This window comes from Thamnophis elegans, chromosome 2 (assembly GCF_009769535.1).
Source record: "Thamnophis elegans isolate rThaEle1 chromosome 2, rThaEle1.pri, whole genome shotgun sequence".
Lineage (NCBI taxonomy): Eukaryota > Metazoa > Chordata > Lepidosauria > Squamata > Colubridae > Thamnophis > Thamnophis elegans.
This window is the reverse complement of record NC_045542.1, coordinates 23,877,079-23,894,922: the sequence shown is the minus strand read 5'-3', so window position 1 is coordinate 23,894,922 and position 17,844 is coordinate 23,877,079. Positions and strand designations below refer to the sequence as shown.

Below are 17,844 nucleotides of genomic sequence, written 5' to 3'. Positions count from 1 at the left end.
TTAACATCAAACCTCAACTTTTTACTTTTATGTAATAGTTTAAACTAGCCATTTCTATAACAAATCTATCTAATCGGTAAATCCCAAAGTAATTATTTTTAATACTGGTTCAAGAAACAAAATGGCTTCATGAGCTGCAAGTTTGCATTTCTGCATCATTTTAGGAAAGCTAATTTATAAGAACATATACTGTTAAGTAAAATGACCAGGAGGATTTCACACTGCAGAGAAAATGTTTCTGAAAATATCTATTAGTGTGTCCTTCAGACCAATACTGATTTGCTATTATAGAAGCTTGTTCATTCTTAAACACATTCTAACATCTTTTTGGAAGAGATGTTAACAAAGTCACAAAAAAGGTAGACAAGAAATTTATATCAAAAACTGTTTTATTAAATAAATCTATTCATAATAATAGATTATACGTACAGCTACCTAGTAGCCAAGGTATCTTTCTTTGAAAGGTTTATGGTAGATCAAGCTGAGGAGTCCTGCAAGACAAATAGCAATAATACATTTTAAGATCAGATAAATTATAGTAGGGAGGGAGGGTGCACTTTCGGACACAAAAATTTCCATTTTTAATAGTTATGTTAATTTTCACCACTATGTTAAATAAGTATAGGTAGTCCTTGACATACAAGTTTGTTTAGTGACTGTTCAAAGTTACAACGGCACTGAAAAATGTGACTTATCATTTTTCAGAGTTATGACCTTTACAGCATCCCCATGATCACGTGATCAAGTCAGATGCTTAGCAACTGGTACATATTTATGATTGTTGCTGTGTCCTCCAAGGTTATGGTCACCTTTTGCAATGTTCTCACAAACAAATCAATGGGGGAGCCAGATTCACTTAACAACTGGGTTACTAACTTATCAACTGCAGTGATTCACTTAATTGTGGCAAGAAAGGTCACAAAATTGGGGGGGGGGTTCCTTAACAAATGTCACTTAACAATAGAAATGTTGGGCTCTAGCTGTAAACATTCAAAGTTCACCACTCTTTTATCATCTGCCTCTCAAGTTAAATTACAGCACAAACTCATTTACTGTGTGTTAGCTTATTTGTTTTGGAAGCCTTATTCCCACAATATAGCATTGTTTTTACCTTTAGAAAGAAAAAGGAAATCCAAAGACAGTCCATCTGTCAGGAACAAAGGCATTTTAGCACCGGACCGTTCCTCTTTTCCTATAAAAGTTCCTCTTTTCCTATAAAAAGGAAGAAAAATTAAATACCACCCAATTTTATTGAATCCCTATTCACACTTTATATAAGCATTCCCAACCCCCATAAATTCCTCTGCCTTTATAGCAGCACAGCCAGTGCACTGTGTTATGCTAAAATTGTTTAAGTCAACAAGGCCACACAAAGAGGAATGAAAAGGCATTGCTTTTTATTAAAGTACATTTCATTAATGATGTTGTCAGGCCTGTGACAGTAAAATATTAATTAGTAATGTTCTATCCATCTACTGCTTGCATATTACAGCACTGGGTGAATTAAAAGATAGCTAGACTGGTATTTACAAAGTAAACTCAGTCTTGGAGAAAATTTAGTAGGATAACAAAACTGTATAGGACGTAAGTAAAATCTGTTCTTACCTACCAGTACAGTAATATAACCTTTCTTTCCTTCCTTCTGCTAGTCCTAAGAGCAAGGATCCTTACTCTCGTCTGCCTCCTTCCGATGGTCACTGAGTACTCCCTTCTAGTCAGCAGAAGCCTGCACCTGGCTTATCTGTCCACTTGACTCAAAACACGTGTCTACTCTCAGCTGTAGTAGCGTCTGATCTGGAAGCCATTCGGAGCTATGCTTGCTAGCCGTTCCTAGTAGCTCAAACATCTGCATGCCTCCCGGTTTTGTAATGCTACTTAGTTTTCGGGTCCTGGTGTGCTCTCCTTTGTTGTGGTTATGCTACCATGCCAAAAACGAGTATTATTTCATAAATCCTGAGGTCTTGTCAGGATCCACCTGCTACTGCAAACTCAGCCATGGAAAAACCCATCAGGACTATTAATTTTGCATTCTAAATTAAGCCAGTCACCAATCAGAAGTTTTATATATAAATACACTTGTACACACACCATATACAAGCACCATTGCATTCATAAACATATTTAGGCACACATTTGTCTTATTTCATGACACTAAGATATAAATGTGTATTCAGATCTGACAGAAGATTGATTGACCGAAGTATAATGCAATTCCGTGACATTATCTATACCCCTTCAGTTTTTAAGTGCATTTCTACTTCCATCTTGTGGAACAGAAACATACTACCATGTTTAATGGAACCAGAAAATAGGAGCCAGTGTACCCATTTTGTATGGTAAGAGTTGCATTAAGTGGGGAAATATATGAAATGTTATTTCATAAAATGGAAACAATGAATTTCTGGAATTTCAAAATGCAACTGAGCTTTAAGAGAGATGAGAACTTTTTTGGCTCCCTCACAGGAATGAACCAATTTGGGGATAATTAGATTACTAAGTGCCTCAAGTAAAAACAATACCACAAAATTAACTTAAGAGTGCCTAATAAGATTCACACTATTTTTCTCATGCTAGAACTTCTCAGTATAAAATCTAGTCTACTTTTGAGAAGAGAGCACTGTCAAATTTTAATTTAGACCAATGGATTTTTATAAAACTTTTACCTAACAGATATCAATTATATGAGCTACCCTGCACAACTTCATGACCCCCTCCCCATTAGTTGGGATACTTTTATCATTTAATAAATTTGTTTGCTGCCCATCTACAAACAAGCAATGTGCTCTTACCAATTTTAGCAAATGTTACCATTTGAAGTATTTATATATTCAGCTAGTAATGGATTAAAAGTCATGTATTTTGCTAGTCTCTTCAGTGGAAAATCTGTTTGCTTTTATTACAAAAATGAGACTGCAAGGGAGTCAAAGCAACCTGGTATCAACATCCCAATTATTGGAAGTTTCACAGCTTTTGACAGCTGACTAATTCTCTTGCTGTAAAGCCCAAGAAATTGAAATTTCTACAGTACAGAAAAAAATGACACTGTATTGGGGTGACTTAGGTCCAACTGGATAACTGCATAGAGATATCGTAAACATAGCAGGCTCTAGCAGGTGACTTATTCGCCAAATGTCCCATTTCAAGCTCGTTAAGTTGAGCTGCTATACCTATATGCTGATGTGGCCAATCTTTTTTATTTGCCTTTAATTCAGCATATAAAATCTCCTGCCTCAGTCACTGGCACTCTTTAAACTCAACCAGAAAAAAGGGAGGACATGAGCTGAAAAAGCAAACAGGAAAGAATAATGGTCAAGCTACCAAGAAGATGTCCTTATTTAAATAAGGAATACATTTTGGGAGTGGTCCTTCATTTGAGGAAATTTCTGCAAAATTTGTTTTTCATGAAGTTATACAAGACACAAAATCAATATATTTGGCTTTGAATATAAAGATTTCTTGGCATTCTGAGAATCATTCTCTGCTATTTGACTCTTCACTAATCTTTTCCATGTAGTGAAAATCAATGTACATTAACTTATAGTAAACTAACTTTACACAGCACGTTTAAAAAAAGACACATTTATTCAGCGTCATGATCAGTCTATTACAGTTTGCAGTCAACAGCATGGGTGTGGAAAAAAAAAATCTACATAAAAACCCTGGTTGGAATGCTTTGCACTTTCCACAAACACAAAAACTAAAATATCCTGTTATACAGTTAGTCGCAAATACAGTCCTGATGTTTGCAAACAAGCGCTTGTCTAACACATGTCTTCATGAGGCAGTTCTACCCTGCCACAACTCTGTTTGGCTGAGTTCACAACTGTGGTAACCTGTAGCTTCCCTGTCACTTCTCTGGCTCTCCTCTCCTGCTAAGCTTTGTTTCCTGTTGAATAATATGGAATAAAGTTGTTAATCTAAACATATTGAGACTCAAGGCTATAATCCAATATCAAGTTGTTCCCCCGATTGCCAATCCATTTATTAGCTTTAACATCTGCATTTTATTCCAAATATGCTTAAACTACAATAACTTGCTCAGCCATATTATGAGTTACTGTTACAATTCATTTAGTACTCCATATCTATCCATGCGCAAATGGAGGAAGTCTTACCTAGGAATTAAAAGCGCCTTCCACCACCATAGCTACTGCTACTACCAGAGCCCCCATAGCCACCTAAAAAGAATAAGTAAGTTATCTTAAACGGGAATGGGTAAAAAAAAAGAAACTATTTAGAAAAAAAGACTGTCTTTTTATGAGAAAGAATGAGGAAACTGTGAGGACTGACCTCAGTTTTTCATGTCAATCATTCAGGAATTCCACTAGAAATTAATGTGATCCATTTTCCTCCTAGTCAATTAGATAATACACTTACCACCACTTCCACCATAAGGGCCAGAGCTCCTCCCTCCAAAGTTTCCTCCTTTCATGGGCCCAAAATTTGAAGACTGGTTGTTGTAACTGCCAAAATCATTGTAGCTTCCTCCACCTCCAAAGTTGCTTCCTGAACAGAATAAAAATCATCCACAAAATTACAAGACCACAAATATTTCAGCTATGAAATTCTTTCATATCTGTTTAGATATTTTCCCAAATATACTGAGCATAGTTAATGAAGTCTAATACAGTAAACTGCAAAAATTCAAACTACAACTAGATGGCAGCAAATATTTGGTTTTTTTCTTTTTACAATTCTCTAGACCTGAAAGCAAATCTTTTAGGTTGGGCATTCAAAAATTTCCTAACTTGACTGTGCTAGTAAGATCACTCGTCCCAAACAAACAAGAAACTATTTTCTCCTCCTCCCCATTTAGGTCACCCTGAATAGTGGCACCCAGCAGCTTGAGACTGAATCTGGGCCTGGGCCTCCATTTCAGCCCTACCACTACTGCCACTCAAAAAGGCCACTTTGTGTTGCTCCTCAAGGAGCGTAACCCTTGGGGAAGGGTGCAATTGCTCTCAGAGCTCATCTGGAAGTTGTGCAAGAGGGCCATGGTCTTCTTTTCTGGAGCCTCTGTAAATTGCACAACAGAGGGTCTTACTATTTTTAAAAGAACCTTTTTTAAAAGGTGGCTATGAGGAACCAGTCTGGTACTCCTGAAGAACCCAGGCCATTTTTATGCAGCCTCTGCAAATCCAAGTTGCACTAGATAAAATTGTACTAGATAAAATAACAATCTTAGTGCTCAAAATCAAATTGACATTTACCCCCACTGCCACCACCAAAGCCGCCCCCGCCGTTGTTGTATCCATCGTAGCTTCCACTGCCACCATAACCCCGGCTTCCACCAGAATATCCAGGGCCACTGCCTCCATAACCTACAAAGCAAGTAAAATACTGAAGGGACGAACATTGCCAATTGTACATTTTACAAATCTCTAAAATGAAACTATTTTTAAATTTTATGTATGCGTTGAAGATATATACCCTAAAAATAAATCAACATGTAGCGATACAATAGCTTATAAAAAACAGCAACTTTCAAAAGTTGAATAAACTTGCCATCATTGCCAAATCCATTATAGCCATCTCCGCTGCTCCCATATCCTCCTCCTCCGCCTCCTCCTCCTCCACCACCACCACCACTGCGGCTGCCAAAACCACCTGAGGAAAAAATAAAATATTAGCATAGTGATCTTACTTCAGATTTATGGTGAACTTCTGATAAAATCATTCACACAAACATGTTTGTCATTTGTGTAAAAAAAAAAAAAAAGTAGAAGTGTCTAGAAAAGATACATAGATCCAAACTACTGCTTAATCTCAGAAAGAAGCCCAGCAATGTTAGTAAAATGCAACAATGTATTCCTTTAAGTCCTTATTGTGATTAAGATCTTAAAATGAATTTTAAATCTTCAGAAACCTTACTTACCACGGCCTCCAAAATTGCTACCACGGTTGAAATTGTCACCACCGCCAAATCCACCTCCACGCCCACTGCCAAAACTTCCAGAACTACTGCGACCTATGAACAAGAACAACAACATGTAGCATTCCTGGAAAATTTCACTACAGTTCTATCTGTTCAAATACTGCATACTTACCTCTCTGACTGGAAGAGGCACTGGCCATTTCCTGTTTTGACAAAGCCTTTCGGACTTCACAATTATGTCCATTTACAGTATGGTATTTCTGAACTAGACATGAAAAGATAAAATAGTATCAAAATCTCTGTAGAAGCTACATATAACGAAAACAAGTTAGGGCATAGCTGAAAGGATGAAATAAGATACTTACTGACAATTTTGTCCACAGAGTCATGATCATCAAAAGTAACGAAGGCAAACCCCCTCTTTTTGCCGCTGCCACGATCGGTCATTATTTCTATAACTTCAATTTTGCCATACTGTTCAAAGTAGTCCCGCAAATGGTGTTCCTCTGTATCTTCCTTAATCCCCCCAACAAAGATTTTCTTCACTGTCAAATGTGCTCCAGGTCTCTGGGAGTCCTACGAGACAGGACAAACACATTTTAAACTCTTAGTGATATTGCCAGAGAACGCATGATGTATCTTAATGACATGGGTATTTAAAATTTCAAGCCTATCAATTTCAAATTTTAACATATTATAACCCTAAATTTCTCCAACCTGGCAGTGCAAAAAAAAAAAAAAAAACCAACAACGAACTATTTCAATCTCAGCCAACATATTGATAGAGTAGAAGAAAGGGGAGGAGGAATTAAAACTAAATTTTGTGTTTTGTTCCAAATGCAATTCATGGATGATTTTTTAAAAATGAGAACTTATTTAAGAAAACTTATATGAACACCCGTCTTATATTCTCTAACTTTGCACAGCTCATAGCAAAAATTATAAAAATGAAACAATTTACTAAAAGCTAATAAAATTTACAAATAAATAAATTTAAATTAAAGATGCCTAATGCAACAGTAATTATTAAACCAACTATATTATCAATGTTCTATGTAGGATACATGACTAATATTTTGGGCTTCCAGCATTTTCGCAAAGACTTTGAACCTGTTGACTATGCATTCAATAGTAGTTTTTCTTACCTCTCTAGATACTGCTCTCTTTGGTTCAACAACCCTGCCATCAACCTTGTGTGGTCTGGCATTCATGGCAGCATCAACCTCTTCCACTGTTGAGTAAGTGACAAATCCAAATCCCCTGGAGCGCTTAGTATTTGGGTCTCTCATTACCTAATTAGAAATAATATACATTTTTGCTCTAAAATACACAACTGCAAGCAATGCACCTGGTTCAAGCAATGTTCAATTTTAAAAAATTGAATTTCTCTGTTTTCTTAGAAACAGGGTAGTGATATACTAAAGGCAACATTAGTACTTAATATAGTAGTTGGGAGATTCCCCCTCTCACTATTCTATACTTCATATATCTTAATTCAGGAAAAGTACACATATTTATTTATTTATTACATTTGTTTGCTGTCAAACTTGACATAAGCTGACATATACTTACCACACAATCTGTTAGTGTGCCCCATTGCTCAAAATGAATGCGAAGGCTCTCATCTGTTGTCTCAAAACTCAGGCCACCAATAAAGAGTTTTCGCAGCTGTTCAGGTTCCTTGGGGGACTGAAACAGAAAAGTAGGCAACACTAGGAAGGATATGATCACAGCGTATAACGGTGGGGCCCCCGTAATGAAAATAAGCATGATTTATTCAGTGTATAATATCAGGTACCATCAGCCAGAACCCGATAAAAAGTACAGAAATTAGCTATTTAAGGAATAGAAATGCTTTTAGCACATGCACAAGCAATATAGCTGTTGTGACAATTTCTGACTTTGTTGTGACTTTTTTGGTTAGGTTTTTATCTAACTGCAAAACCTAAGTACAAATAATCCTTGACCTATGACCAAATTTGTGCAGCTAAGCAAGACAATTAAGTGAATTTTCCCCATTTTACAACCTTTCTTGCCACAATTATTAAGTAGGTCACTACAGTTAAGTTAGTAATATGGTTAAGCGAATATGGCTTCCCCCTTGGCTTTGCTTGTCAGGTCAAAAAAGGTGGTCACATGACCTCAGGACAATCTTAAATACATTCCAGTTACTACACTTCCAAATTTTGAGCATATCACATGGGGATGCTGCAATGGTAGTTAAGTATGGAAACCCAGTTTTTCAGTGGCCTTTACAACTTCAAACTGTCACTACAAAAATGGTTGTAAATCATGGCTACCTGTAATTTAGGGATAACTCAGAAAATGTAGCCTTATTTTTTCTTTGACGCATTCTGTGATGTCATAAAATGCAAACTTTCACCCTACATTAATTAACTGCTTTGCTTGTTAATGTACACAGAATTCCAAGACAATAAGTAGAACATTAACATTAGCATGCACCTCAAAATGCAATTAAGGTGTCTAAAGCATTTACAGTACAGTGTTGGCTGCATTGTTGTTACACACTATAAGGAATTATGTTTTAGGAACAAAGCCACTGTTCTGATATGCCCCCAAAAGGAGAAAAATACAACAGACCGTCCTTTTAAGGCAATTCAGGAATATACTTATTAGGACTACCACAACATTATTAGTACTGTCTTAATAACTCTACCCCCATTTCTCCAAATTATATGTATTTTAGTGCTTCCATCAAATTACTCACTCTGATACTAAGGAGTGAACGTATGATTTAAGGGGGAAAGGCGAGATTACGTTCCATTTCCAACATTGTAGCAACCTCGAAACTTATAATAAAATACATACAAGGACTGATGGAACGCACTTTCTCAGCCACCTATTTGCCAATGTAAATTTCAAAATTTTAAAACTTTTAACTAGAACTTCCTCGGGGGCAAGCCTTGGTTCAAAATTGACATGCATTCTCTTCCCGCCCTCACATAAAAAAATCACCCGAAGGAAAAGGAAGAGAAGTTACCCGGCCGCCTCTTTCCATTTGCACAGAGAAGTTGGAGCAGAGAAAAGTGAAATTAAAAGGCCGAGATACCAGCTACCAGAGACAAAGCAAGGGAGCACGTGGCCTTCGCATCTTCCCATCCCCCCCCCACGCAAACTCCAAAGTGCTCCGTGGAAGCGCGCAGGCGCGCGCTTCCATTGCACGGCCCGCCGCACGGCGCAAGCGCAGCCATGACGAGCACAGAAGATGGCCGCTGCGAACGCCACGCACTGGAAAAGATGGCGCCTAAGCTAGCAACACAACGCGCATGCGCAGTTTTGAAGCCACCGTGGGAGAGGGGAGGGGAAGTAGGCCCAACGGGAGAAAAAGGAAGACCCTACGACAAAGGAGACTCAGAAAAAGCCAAACGTGGACAAGCGGCGGAAAAAGACGAGCGCAAAAGGAAAACAATGCATTTGAGTAGCGGAAATGAGGAGAGGAACGGTATTTGTAACACTTACTGCGTTAGGCGACAGATCGCACCCATAATCAGACGATCCCTAAAGGCAAAGGAAACATAATTCCACAAAAACAAGCCACTGGTATAGAGTCGTAAAAACAAAATAAAAATGCCCGTCATAGGCTCTTACCTCAGATTTGGACATCTTGGCGGTAGCAAATGAGTAAGGCCAGCCTTCTCGGACGACGCTACCTCTCACTGCACCCGACACCGAAAGGGGCAGAGTCACCCGTGCGTCGTCGCCTCACTATCAACACCCACCCATGCCCACTGTCATTGGATGGTTGTGTAGCTTTTGTCGATGCCTATTGGTCAATAGGAAAATAGTCGGCTCCTTAGTGGACGAATACGTGAAGTTACGCCTGTTTCCTCTTCAGTATCCCACCTCCTTTGTCTTTCTATTGGTTGGATTTCTGTCACTCCTTTGATTTGGCGAATTTTCCCGTCCTGTACTCTTAAGAGCTCCAGCTGCAAGGCAACACCCTTCTCTTTCACATTGTTTCCTTCTCATTGGAGCATTAAGAGCGTAAGTTGTTCTGATTGGCTTTTACGGCCGGCCATCTTTATAGAGATTGGTCTATCTTCTCTTCATTCATTATCATAGAGGCGGGAATTAAGTTCGTGTTCTACACGGGTTTAGGTCGGTGGTTAGAACTATATTCATCCCTGTGGTGGTGAAGGTACATGCCAGGGTAGAAGGGGAAAAAAAGATCGTTTATGTATAAAACTTGCTTCCAGGCAGGCGTACACGGTGAGGCGTATTGTACATATGCGCATGCGTTTTGAAATATATCCGTCGAAGGGAGGAACGGTTGAGGAAGATAGTAAGGAGGTGCGCGCGCCTCACGCCAGCGCGGTGAAGCTGGGAAGGGGGCGGAGGGGCTAGCGCGTGCGCATTAGAAAGCTGTTTTGGCGGGCGTTGCGCAGAAGCGGTGGCCGTGAGGGGGTACAAACCAGGGAGGGGGAAGTTGGTTTCGTACCGAGCCGTTACTTTCCCCAGGTGAGCGACCACGGGAAACAGTCTTGGCGGGGAGCGTGTTACCGAGAGCCAGTGATTCTTCGGAAGAGGGTGTGGTTTTGGTGTGATTGGGAACCTGATTGACTGAGCCGTGAGGCACCGTTGGGAAGAGGGCGGGGCTTGCATCTTGGGCGGAGCCCTCAAAAGTGAGTGACAGCCGAATGAATGAAAGCTTGAGGCAGTTAACAGCGTCAGAACGTTGAGATCCAGTGTGTGAAGTAACAGGCGTTTTAACCAACGGGGGTGCTGCGTTTGTCTTCGGAGGGTTGGCCCGATGCCGTTTAATTGATGTGCAGTCTGGCCAATGAACGGCTACAAAGAGCCTTCCTTATGGAAGTGGGGGGATCTAGGAGTGAAAAACGACCCCGCTGTGACTCCACCGCTCAGTGGATTGGCGCTCATTTGCCTTGCGTCTTATTCTGTTTCCCATGCAGAATTTGTCGCCAAGCCTTCCCCCCCCCCCAATCCACAGAAAGTGGGAGTCGTTTTCTATGAAAGTGGGGGTCGGGTGTCTGCACTTTCACTTAACATGGTTTCTGTATCTATGGAGAATTTTACAAACATTTTTCAACAATAAAAATAATCGTATCTAGTTACTCGACGCCCTAGTCTTGACCGTTCTCCCCTGCGCATCCATACTACTTTAGGCGATCCCGTAATTGTCTGCGAGCCTGTATCAGGAATGTGATGGTTGCAACTCTGGTTTCCAAAGATTTTAAACCTGAGAATCCCAATAATTGCGTGATACGAACTATTTTATATGCGTACATTCTATCTAGAGCATTATTATTTAATGTGATAAATATTTGTACTTCTATAATACCTGTTTTATTATTTTGGTTGGTTTATACATTGCTTTAAGAAAAATAGACCTCATTTTTTATCCAGTCTGGCAGCATTGGAGATCTATTAAGTCCCTAAGAAATGACTGGAGAATTTTGTTGATATACTATAAATCTTTGAGAAGATAAATGTATACAAATATTTATAATAATATAGCCATATGCAGGCATTTATATTTTTTAATTGAAAGAACCTTGTGAAACTAATAACATCTGGATGTTATTAGTAAATTTCATTGACTCTTAAAATTATGAAAGCAATATTTTCATGCAACAGTTTCTTCCCCTCTGTTCATCCTGGACTGTCTGAAAAGTGCTTTTTCAAGAAGCAACTGGACTTTCTTGCTTTTCTTGACATTTTTCTTCTTCAGTTCTGACTGGATGGTGGAGAATGGAAAGATTTATACTCCTTGCAGACAGCTGGTCATTTGCATTCTTTTAGAGACTCATGAAGGCCACCTGGAGGTTTATCTGTGTCATCAGGTTCACCTAAGTAGTACAAATGGATGTGGAGCCTTCTTGGAACTGTTGAAAGAACAGTGTTGTAGACTGGAGTCAGATGATGTGATATCCCTCCTCCCTCTGTTTAATTTTGACGTGGATGGCCTCTTTCACCCCTCTTTCAAACCAGCAGTCCCCTCTGTCCAAAATGTGGACTTTGTGGTCTTCAAAAGAATAGGCTTTGTCTTTTAAATAAAGATGGGATTGCTGAATTTTGTCCATATGGGTTTGTTCTCCTACGTCAGAGTTGGCGAACCTTTTCGGCACCAAGTGCTGAAACAGGAGAACGCATGTGCACGTGGGAGAGCACCAAAAAATGGAAGACCAGGTGACCAGTGCACATGTGCATGCCGGAAACCGGAAGCCCTGCTTCCTGGCACGCATATGTGTGCCAGGGAGCTGCTGTTCCAGTTTCCTGTGCTCCCGCATGTGCACACTGGAACCCAGAAGAGCAATGGGTGATGGCTGGTGTGCCCAGAGAGATGGCTCTGTGTGCCACTTCTGGCACGCATGCCATAGGTTTGTTGTCACTCTCCTACATTATGCCATGTGTTTATGATGTGGTTGCTTTGTTTCCCCAATGTATAGATCTGCACATGGCTCATTGCTTTGTACTGCATATACCACATCGCTCAGTTTCTGTCTGGGAGTTTTATCCTTGAGGTGCACAAGCTTCTGCCTTAATGTAATCTTGGGTTTGGAGTGTCCACATATATTGTATTGGCTGAAGATCCTCTTAAGCGTTTTTGATATTTATTCCTTCAATATTCCTTCCTTTGCTTATTGTTCTCTTCTTTGTCTGTTAAGAAGGGGCTCCTGTTGGGTCTTTTTTGAGATTTGATGAACACCCACTTGGGATAGCCACACGTTCTTAGGGCTTCCTTGATGTGCTTTAGTTCTTTTTCTTTCCCATCTTTGCTGGTAGTCAGGCCTTCAGCTCAGTGTTGCAGGGATCTGATAATTCCCATTTTGTGCTCCAGTGGGTGTGAGAATGAAAAAGTAAATATTGATCTCTGTGTGTGAGTTTTCTGTAAACTTCAGTCTTAAGGCTTAATGTGTACTGCACAATCCAGGAAGGCTAGATTATTTTCCTTAACATCTTCCCATGTGAATTTGATGTATCTGTTCACAGAGTTGATAAGTTTGGTGAACAGTTCCAATTCCTGTGTTTTGATATTGACCCAAATATCGTCCACATACCTATACCAGTGAGTGGGTGGAATTCCTGTGAAGGAATTTAGTGCTCTTTGGTTTCTACCTCTTCCATGTAGCAATTGGCCACAATGGGGGACACAGGTAAACCAATGGCGTAGCTGTGTTTTTGTCTGTAGAAACCTTCACTGTATTTAAAATAGGTAGTGGTCAGCCACAGATCCACAGCATGGCACATATGTGGTCTGGGTGAGGTTGGTTCTGTCACCTAAAGTGCTGTCTTGTAGGAATCGTTGAAATGCAGGTGAAGAGGAAAGCTACGTCATAGGAAACTATGTTCTCATCTGGGTCAATTTTAGTTTCCAAACCTTGCTGATGAAGTCCTGTGAATTGTTGATGTGATGAGTGGTGTTGACAACTAGAGGAGTTAATAAGGTGGTTAGATGTTTTGTAATATTGTAGGTGACAGAATTGATACTGCTGACAATTGGCCTATGTGGAGTTTTGGAGAGTCCAAGGTAGATATATTAGTATTGTGGCTTGTCGATGGCTTTCTCCTTCATTAATTGTTGCAAGAAATCAATGGCTTTTTTCTTGCAACTACTGGGATCTCTTCAAGTCTCATACGTAGCAGTGTCCTTCAGAAAACTATTCACCTTGGCCTTGTCATCTATGTTCAGGATGACTGTGCATCTCCCTTTATCAGGTGGCAGTAATATAGGAAGATACACATCATCTACAACATTGCAAACTATCTAACCACCTTATTAGCTCCTTGGGTTGGCAACACCACCCATCACATCAACAATTCACAGGCTTCATCAGCAAGGTTGGGAAACTAAAACTGGATCCGGACGACACCATGGTTTCTTATGATACATCAGATACATCAAATTCACACAGGAAGACATTAAGGAAAAAAAATCTAGCCTTCCTGGATTGTGCGGTACACATTAAGGAAGACAGAAGCCTTAACACTGAAGTTTACCACATACAGAGATCAATATTTGCTTTTTCATTCTCACACCCACTAGAGCACAAAATGGGAGTTATCAGACCCCTGCAACACTGAGCTGAAGGCCTACCTACCAGCAAAGATGGGAAAGAAAAAGCACATCAAGGAAGCCCTAAGAACGTGTGGCTATCCCAAGTGGGTGTTCATCAAATCTCAAAAAAGACCCAACAGGAGCCCCTCCATAACAGACAAGAGAACAATAAACAAAGCACCATCATCATTCCATTCTGATATTTATTGAAGGAATAAATATCAGAAATGCTTAAGAGGATCTTCAGCCAACACAATATATGTGGACACTTCAAACCCAAGATTACATTAAGGCAGAAGCTTGTGCACCTAAAGGATAAAACTCCCAGACACAAACTGAGCGATGTGGTATATGCAGTACAAAGCAATGAGCCATGTGCAGATCTATACATTGGGGAAACAAAACAACCACATCATAAACACATGTCATAATGTAGGAGAGTGACAACAAACCTATGGCATGCGTGCCAGAAGTGGCACACAGAGCCATCTCTCTGGGCACACCAGCCGTCACCCATTGCTCTTCTGGGTTCCAGTGTGCACATGTGGGAGCACCGGAAACTGGAACAGCAGCTCCCTGGCACACATGCGTGCCAGGAAGCAGGGCTTCCGGTTTCCGGCATGCACATGTGCACTGGTCACCTGGTCTTCCATTTTTTGGTGCTCTCCCACGTGCACATGTGTTCTCCTGTTTCGGCACTTGGTGCCGAAAAGATTCGCCAACTCTGACGTAGGAGAACAAACCCATCTGGATAACATTCAGCAATCCCATCTTAATTTAAAAGACAAAGGGTACCGTATATACTCGAGTATAGGCCGACCCGAATATAAGCCGAGGCACCTAATTTTACCACAAAAAAACTGGAAAAGTTATTGACTCGAGTATAAGCCTAGGGTGGGAAATGCAGCAGCTACCGGTAAATTTCAAAAATAAAAATAGATACCAATAATGTTTTTGAATATTTATTTCAAAGAAAAACAGTAAACTAGCGGTGTATTCAATGAAATACTTCACTCACCTCATGATGCTGATGTCCCGCTGTGATGATGATGTCCCGTGCAGCCGCGGGAGCGATGTCCCGCCTCCTATGACACACGGCACAGTGATTCCTATCATTGGATCACTGTACCAGAGGAGGTGGGACATCGCTATGTGGCTGCTTGCCATAACAAGGAGGAGGTGGGACATCGTTGCAGAGCGGCAGGAGGGGGAGGAAGGGGAATCGTAAGACAGCCCTGCATTACATTAGAACGTGAGGAGGGGGGATGGTGCGGTGCGCGCTGCGCGGCAAACTGACATAGAGGGAGGGGAAACTCACAGGGGCACTGGGCCATTCACGAGTGTCACCCAGCGGCATGGCCCCGCCCCTTTTTCTCCTCCATTTCGGGCAAATTTTTCACTGACTCGAGTATAAGCCGAGGCGGCTTTTTTCAGCCCAAAAAGTGGGCTGAAAAACTAGGCTTATACTCGAGTATATACAGTACTCTTTTGAAGAGCACAAAGTCCACATTTTGGACAGAGGGGACTGCTGGTTTGAAAGAGGAGTGAAAGAGGCCATCTACGTCAAAATTAAACAGAGGAGAGGAGGGATACCACATCATCTGACTCCAATCTACAACACTGTTCTTTCAACAGTTCCAAGAAGGCTCCACACCCATTTGTACTACTCAGGTGACCCTGATGACACAGATAAACCTCCAGGTGGCCTTCATGAGTCTCTAAAAGAATGCAAATGGCCAGCTGTCTGCAAGACGTATAAAAATCTCCATTTCCCACCATCCACTCAGAGCTGAAGAAGCTTTTGGGATGAGAAGCAAAATGTCAAGAAAAAGAAGAAAGTCCATTTGCCTCTTGAAAAAGCACCTTTGTGACAGCTATGAGCTGGATGACAGAATCTCCATAAAAATCATGTCTGGATTGTTTTACAGTAAGGTATGAATATACAGGTAGTTCTTGACAGTTTATTTAGTGATTGTTCAAAGTTACAAATGCACTGAAAAATGTGACTTATGACCATTTTTCACAGTTACAACCTTAGCAGCATCCCCATAATCATATGATCAAAATTCAGATATTTGGCAACTGGTTCATATTTATGACTGTTGCTGTGTCCTAGGGTCATGTGATCATCTTTTGCAAAGTGACCACAAAGTCTATGGGGAAGCCAGATTCCCACTTAACTGGGTCCCTAACTTATCAACTGCAGTGATTCACTTAAGTGTTGCAAGAATGGTTGTAAAATGGGGCAAAATTCACTTAACAAATGTCTCATTTAACAATATAAATTTTGGGCTGAATTGTGGTCGTAAGTTGAGGACTACCTCTTATAGTAGTTGTTTTGCGTAGCTATTGTGCAAAATGGCAACAAAGTGAGGACAATAACAGGGCTAAAAAATCATGCAGTTTTCTGAGATATACTTTATCAAACCCTACTTTGATACTTAAAGCACCTGGAGATCTATGAAAGCATGGCATTTGGGTATGATGTTGATGAGAAATTTACTATTTACCTATAGTATTTACTATTTACCTCTAAAATTGTAGAAAGTATTTGCCTCCATGAGGAATGAAATTTCTTTGCTCATAATGTACCATGTTGTTATGGCATGAAGATCAACTTGAAGAAAACACCTTTATTTTAGGGACAAATAGGAATTACTAATGAAATGGGCTGCAGGGTCACTTAACGACAGCAGTGGGAAGAGCAGGAATTGTGGTCATTAAGCATGGTGATCACTTGAGGTCCTCAGTTAATGATCGCCTTAACTTACAATTGTAATGAGCAGGCTCCATTATAGTTGTAAAGTCAAGGACTCCCTATGTATATAGTTACCTTCTCACTAGTACCTAGTCTGCCCAAGGACACTTAATGCCTGATAACATGAGTGTGTATGTAAACATCACACATGCGCACAAGCACTTGTCGGAACCGCACTCCAGAAAAGCCAAATTTCCGGATTCTAGCATACCATAGGTTCGCCATCACGGGTTTAGTAGTTGAGGTACCAGGCTACAAAGCAGGACACTTAGTTGCAAGCCACTCCTTAGCCATAAAAGCCAGCTAGATGACTTTGGCCAAGTCACTCTCTCTTAGCCCAACCCACTTCACAGGGTTGTTGTGGGTAAGTTTGTAAAAACAATAAAGGAGGGATACAAATTAAATATACAGTTCTAAACTGATGGGAAACCTTAAATTGTTTTCTGGAATGGTGGTAAAATTGTGGTTGCTTCTCAGTAATAATTAAGAACTACATGTAAGTATGGTGTAGCATGTTTGCGGTGGGGGGGAGCCTTAAGTCAGTGCATTTCTGGGATATTAGATTCAAAATGTTCTTAATTGTTCTATTAAGTCCCCCACACTTGCAGTGTTTTTCATGTTGGCCATATATAGCCATAATGTCCTATTAATAGTGCATTTAAGCATGAGCCTGGCTTACATGGAACTCTATACGTTGTAAAGTTTACAGGTAAGTGCTTTTTGCACCCTAACTTTTTGTTTAGTATTTAGCATGGAAAAGATACTTGTTGCCTATTTACAGTAATCTGCATAAACAGTATCCTGATTATCATAAACTTGATGACTTGAGAAAGAACAGAAGAAAACTGAAGAGTAATTACAAGGATTCAGCTTGGAATATGGTAGCATTCAGGAGATTTCAAGAAAGATTCCTCTTGAAATGTAAAGAAGTTGATTTCTTAATCTCAACATGAATTATGTTGGTACATTTCAGGTTATGTTCTAGTAAAAATAAAATTGGTTTTCTATTAAGTAAAATATTTACTCAGAATTAGAACAGAATCTAATCTTCTGGCTGTTTATTATATATACCATTTACACAGCTTTTTTTGCTTAAAGATATAACATTTTTCTATTATGTACACAAAATAAGTAACATGGTTTTGGTTAATGATACCATATTTGTAAAAACTA

The 17,844-nt window shown here is 40.0% G+C and overlaps 2 protein-coding genes across 11 annotated transcripts in view; one reads left to right on the top strand and one right to left on the bottom strand.

Annotated features, from left to right (window-relative positions):
* Nucleotides 1-371: 371 nt before the first annotated feature.
* On the bottom strand, nucleotides 372-9,595 carry HNRNPA1 (heterogeneous nuclear ribonucleoprotein A1). 6 transcript variants are annotated; one of them, XR_004254749.1, is made up of 13 exons: nucleotides 9,485-9,595; nucleotides 9,356-9,394; nucleotides 7,448-7,564; nucleotides 7,021-7,167; nucleotides 6,241-6,451; nucleotides 6,048-6,140; nucleotides 5,876-5,968; nucleotides 5,506-5,607; nucleotides 5,211-5,321; nucleotides 4,378-4,506; nucleotides 4,116-4,178; nucleotides 1,112-3,886; nucleotides 374-491 (listed from the first exon to the last, which is right to left on the bottom strand). XR_004254749.1 is itself a non-coding variant. In XM_032210635.1 (11 exons), the coding sequence occupies exons 1-11, from the start codon at nucleotides 9,497-9,499 to the stop codon at nucleotides 1,193-1,195; spliced, it is 1,077 nt and encodes a 358-aa protein (XP_032066526.1). In that variant the 5' UTR covers nucleotides 9,500-9,595; the 3' UTR covers nucleotides 1,089-1,192. The 6 variants fall into 6 exon arrangements, 2 of the variants coding, with proteins under 2 accessions (XP_032066526.1, XP_032066525.1); XR_004254752.1 differs by lacking the exon at nucleotides 4,116-4,178 and having other exon boundaries at nucleotides 372-491; XR_004254750.1 differs by lacking the exon at nucleotides 4,116-4,178 and having other exon boundaries at nucleotides 372-491; nucleotides 1,112-1,212.
* A 222-nt stretch (nucleotides 9,596-9,817) lies between these two features.
* CBX5 (chromobox 5) overlaps nucleotides 9,818-17,844 on the top strand; it is a 46,104-nt gene continuing 38,077 nt past the window's right edge. The window contains exon 1 of one of the 5 annotated variants that reach the window (XM_032210638.1): nucleotides 9,818-9,880. The gene's annotated coding sequence lies outside the window, so the exon portion shown is untranslated. Of the gene's footprint in view, nucleotides 9,881-9,946; nucleotides 10,106-10,246; nucleotides 10,355-17,844 lie in introns of those variants that run through there. The other 4 variants (XM_032210637.1, XM_032210640.1, XM_032210639.1 and 1 more) reach the window with 4 other exon arrangements.

Coding starts and splice junctions, on each gene's coding strand:
- HNRNPA1 (XM_032210634.1), bottom strand. Junction 7,168..7,447: donor GCACACTAACAGATTGTGTG/GTAAGTATATGT, acceptor ATTTCTAATTAG/GTAATGAGAGACCCAAATAC. Junction 6,141..6,240: donor CTCTGTGGACAAAATTGTCA/GTAAGTATCTTA, acceptor TTTCATGTCTAG/TTCAGAAATACCATACTGTA.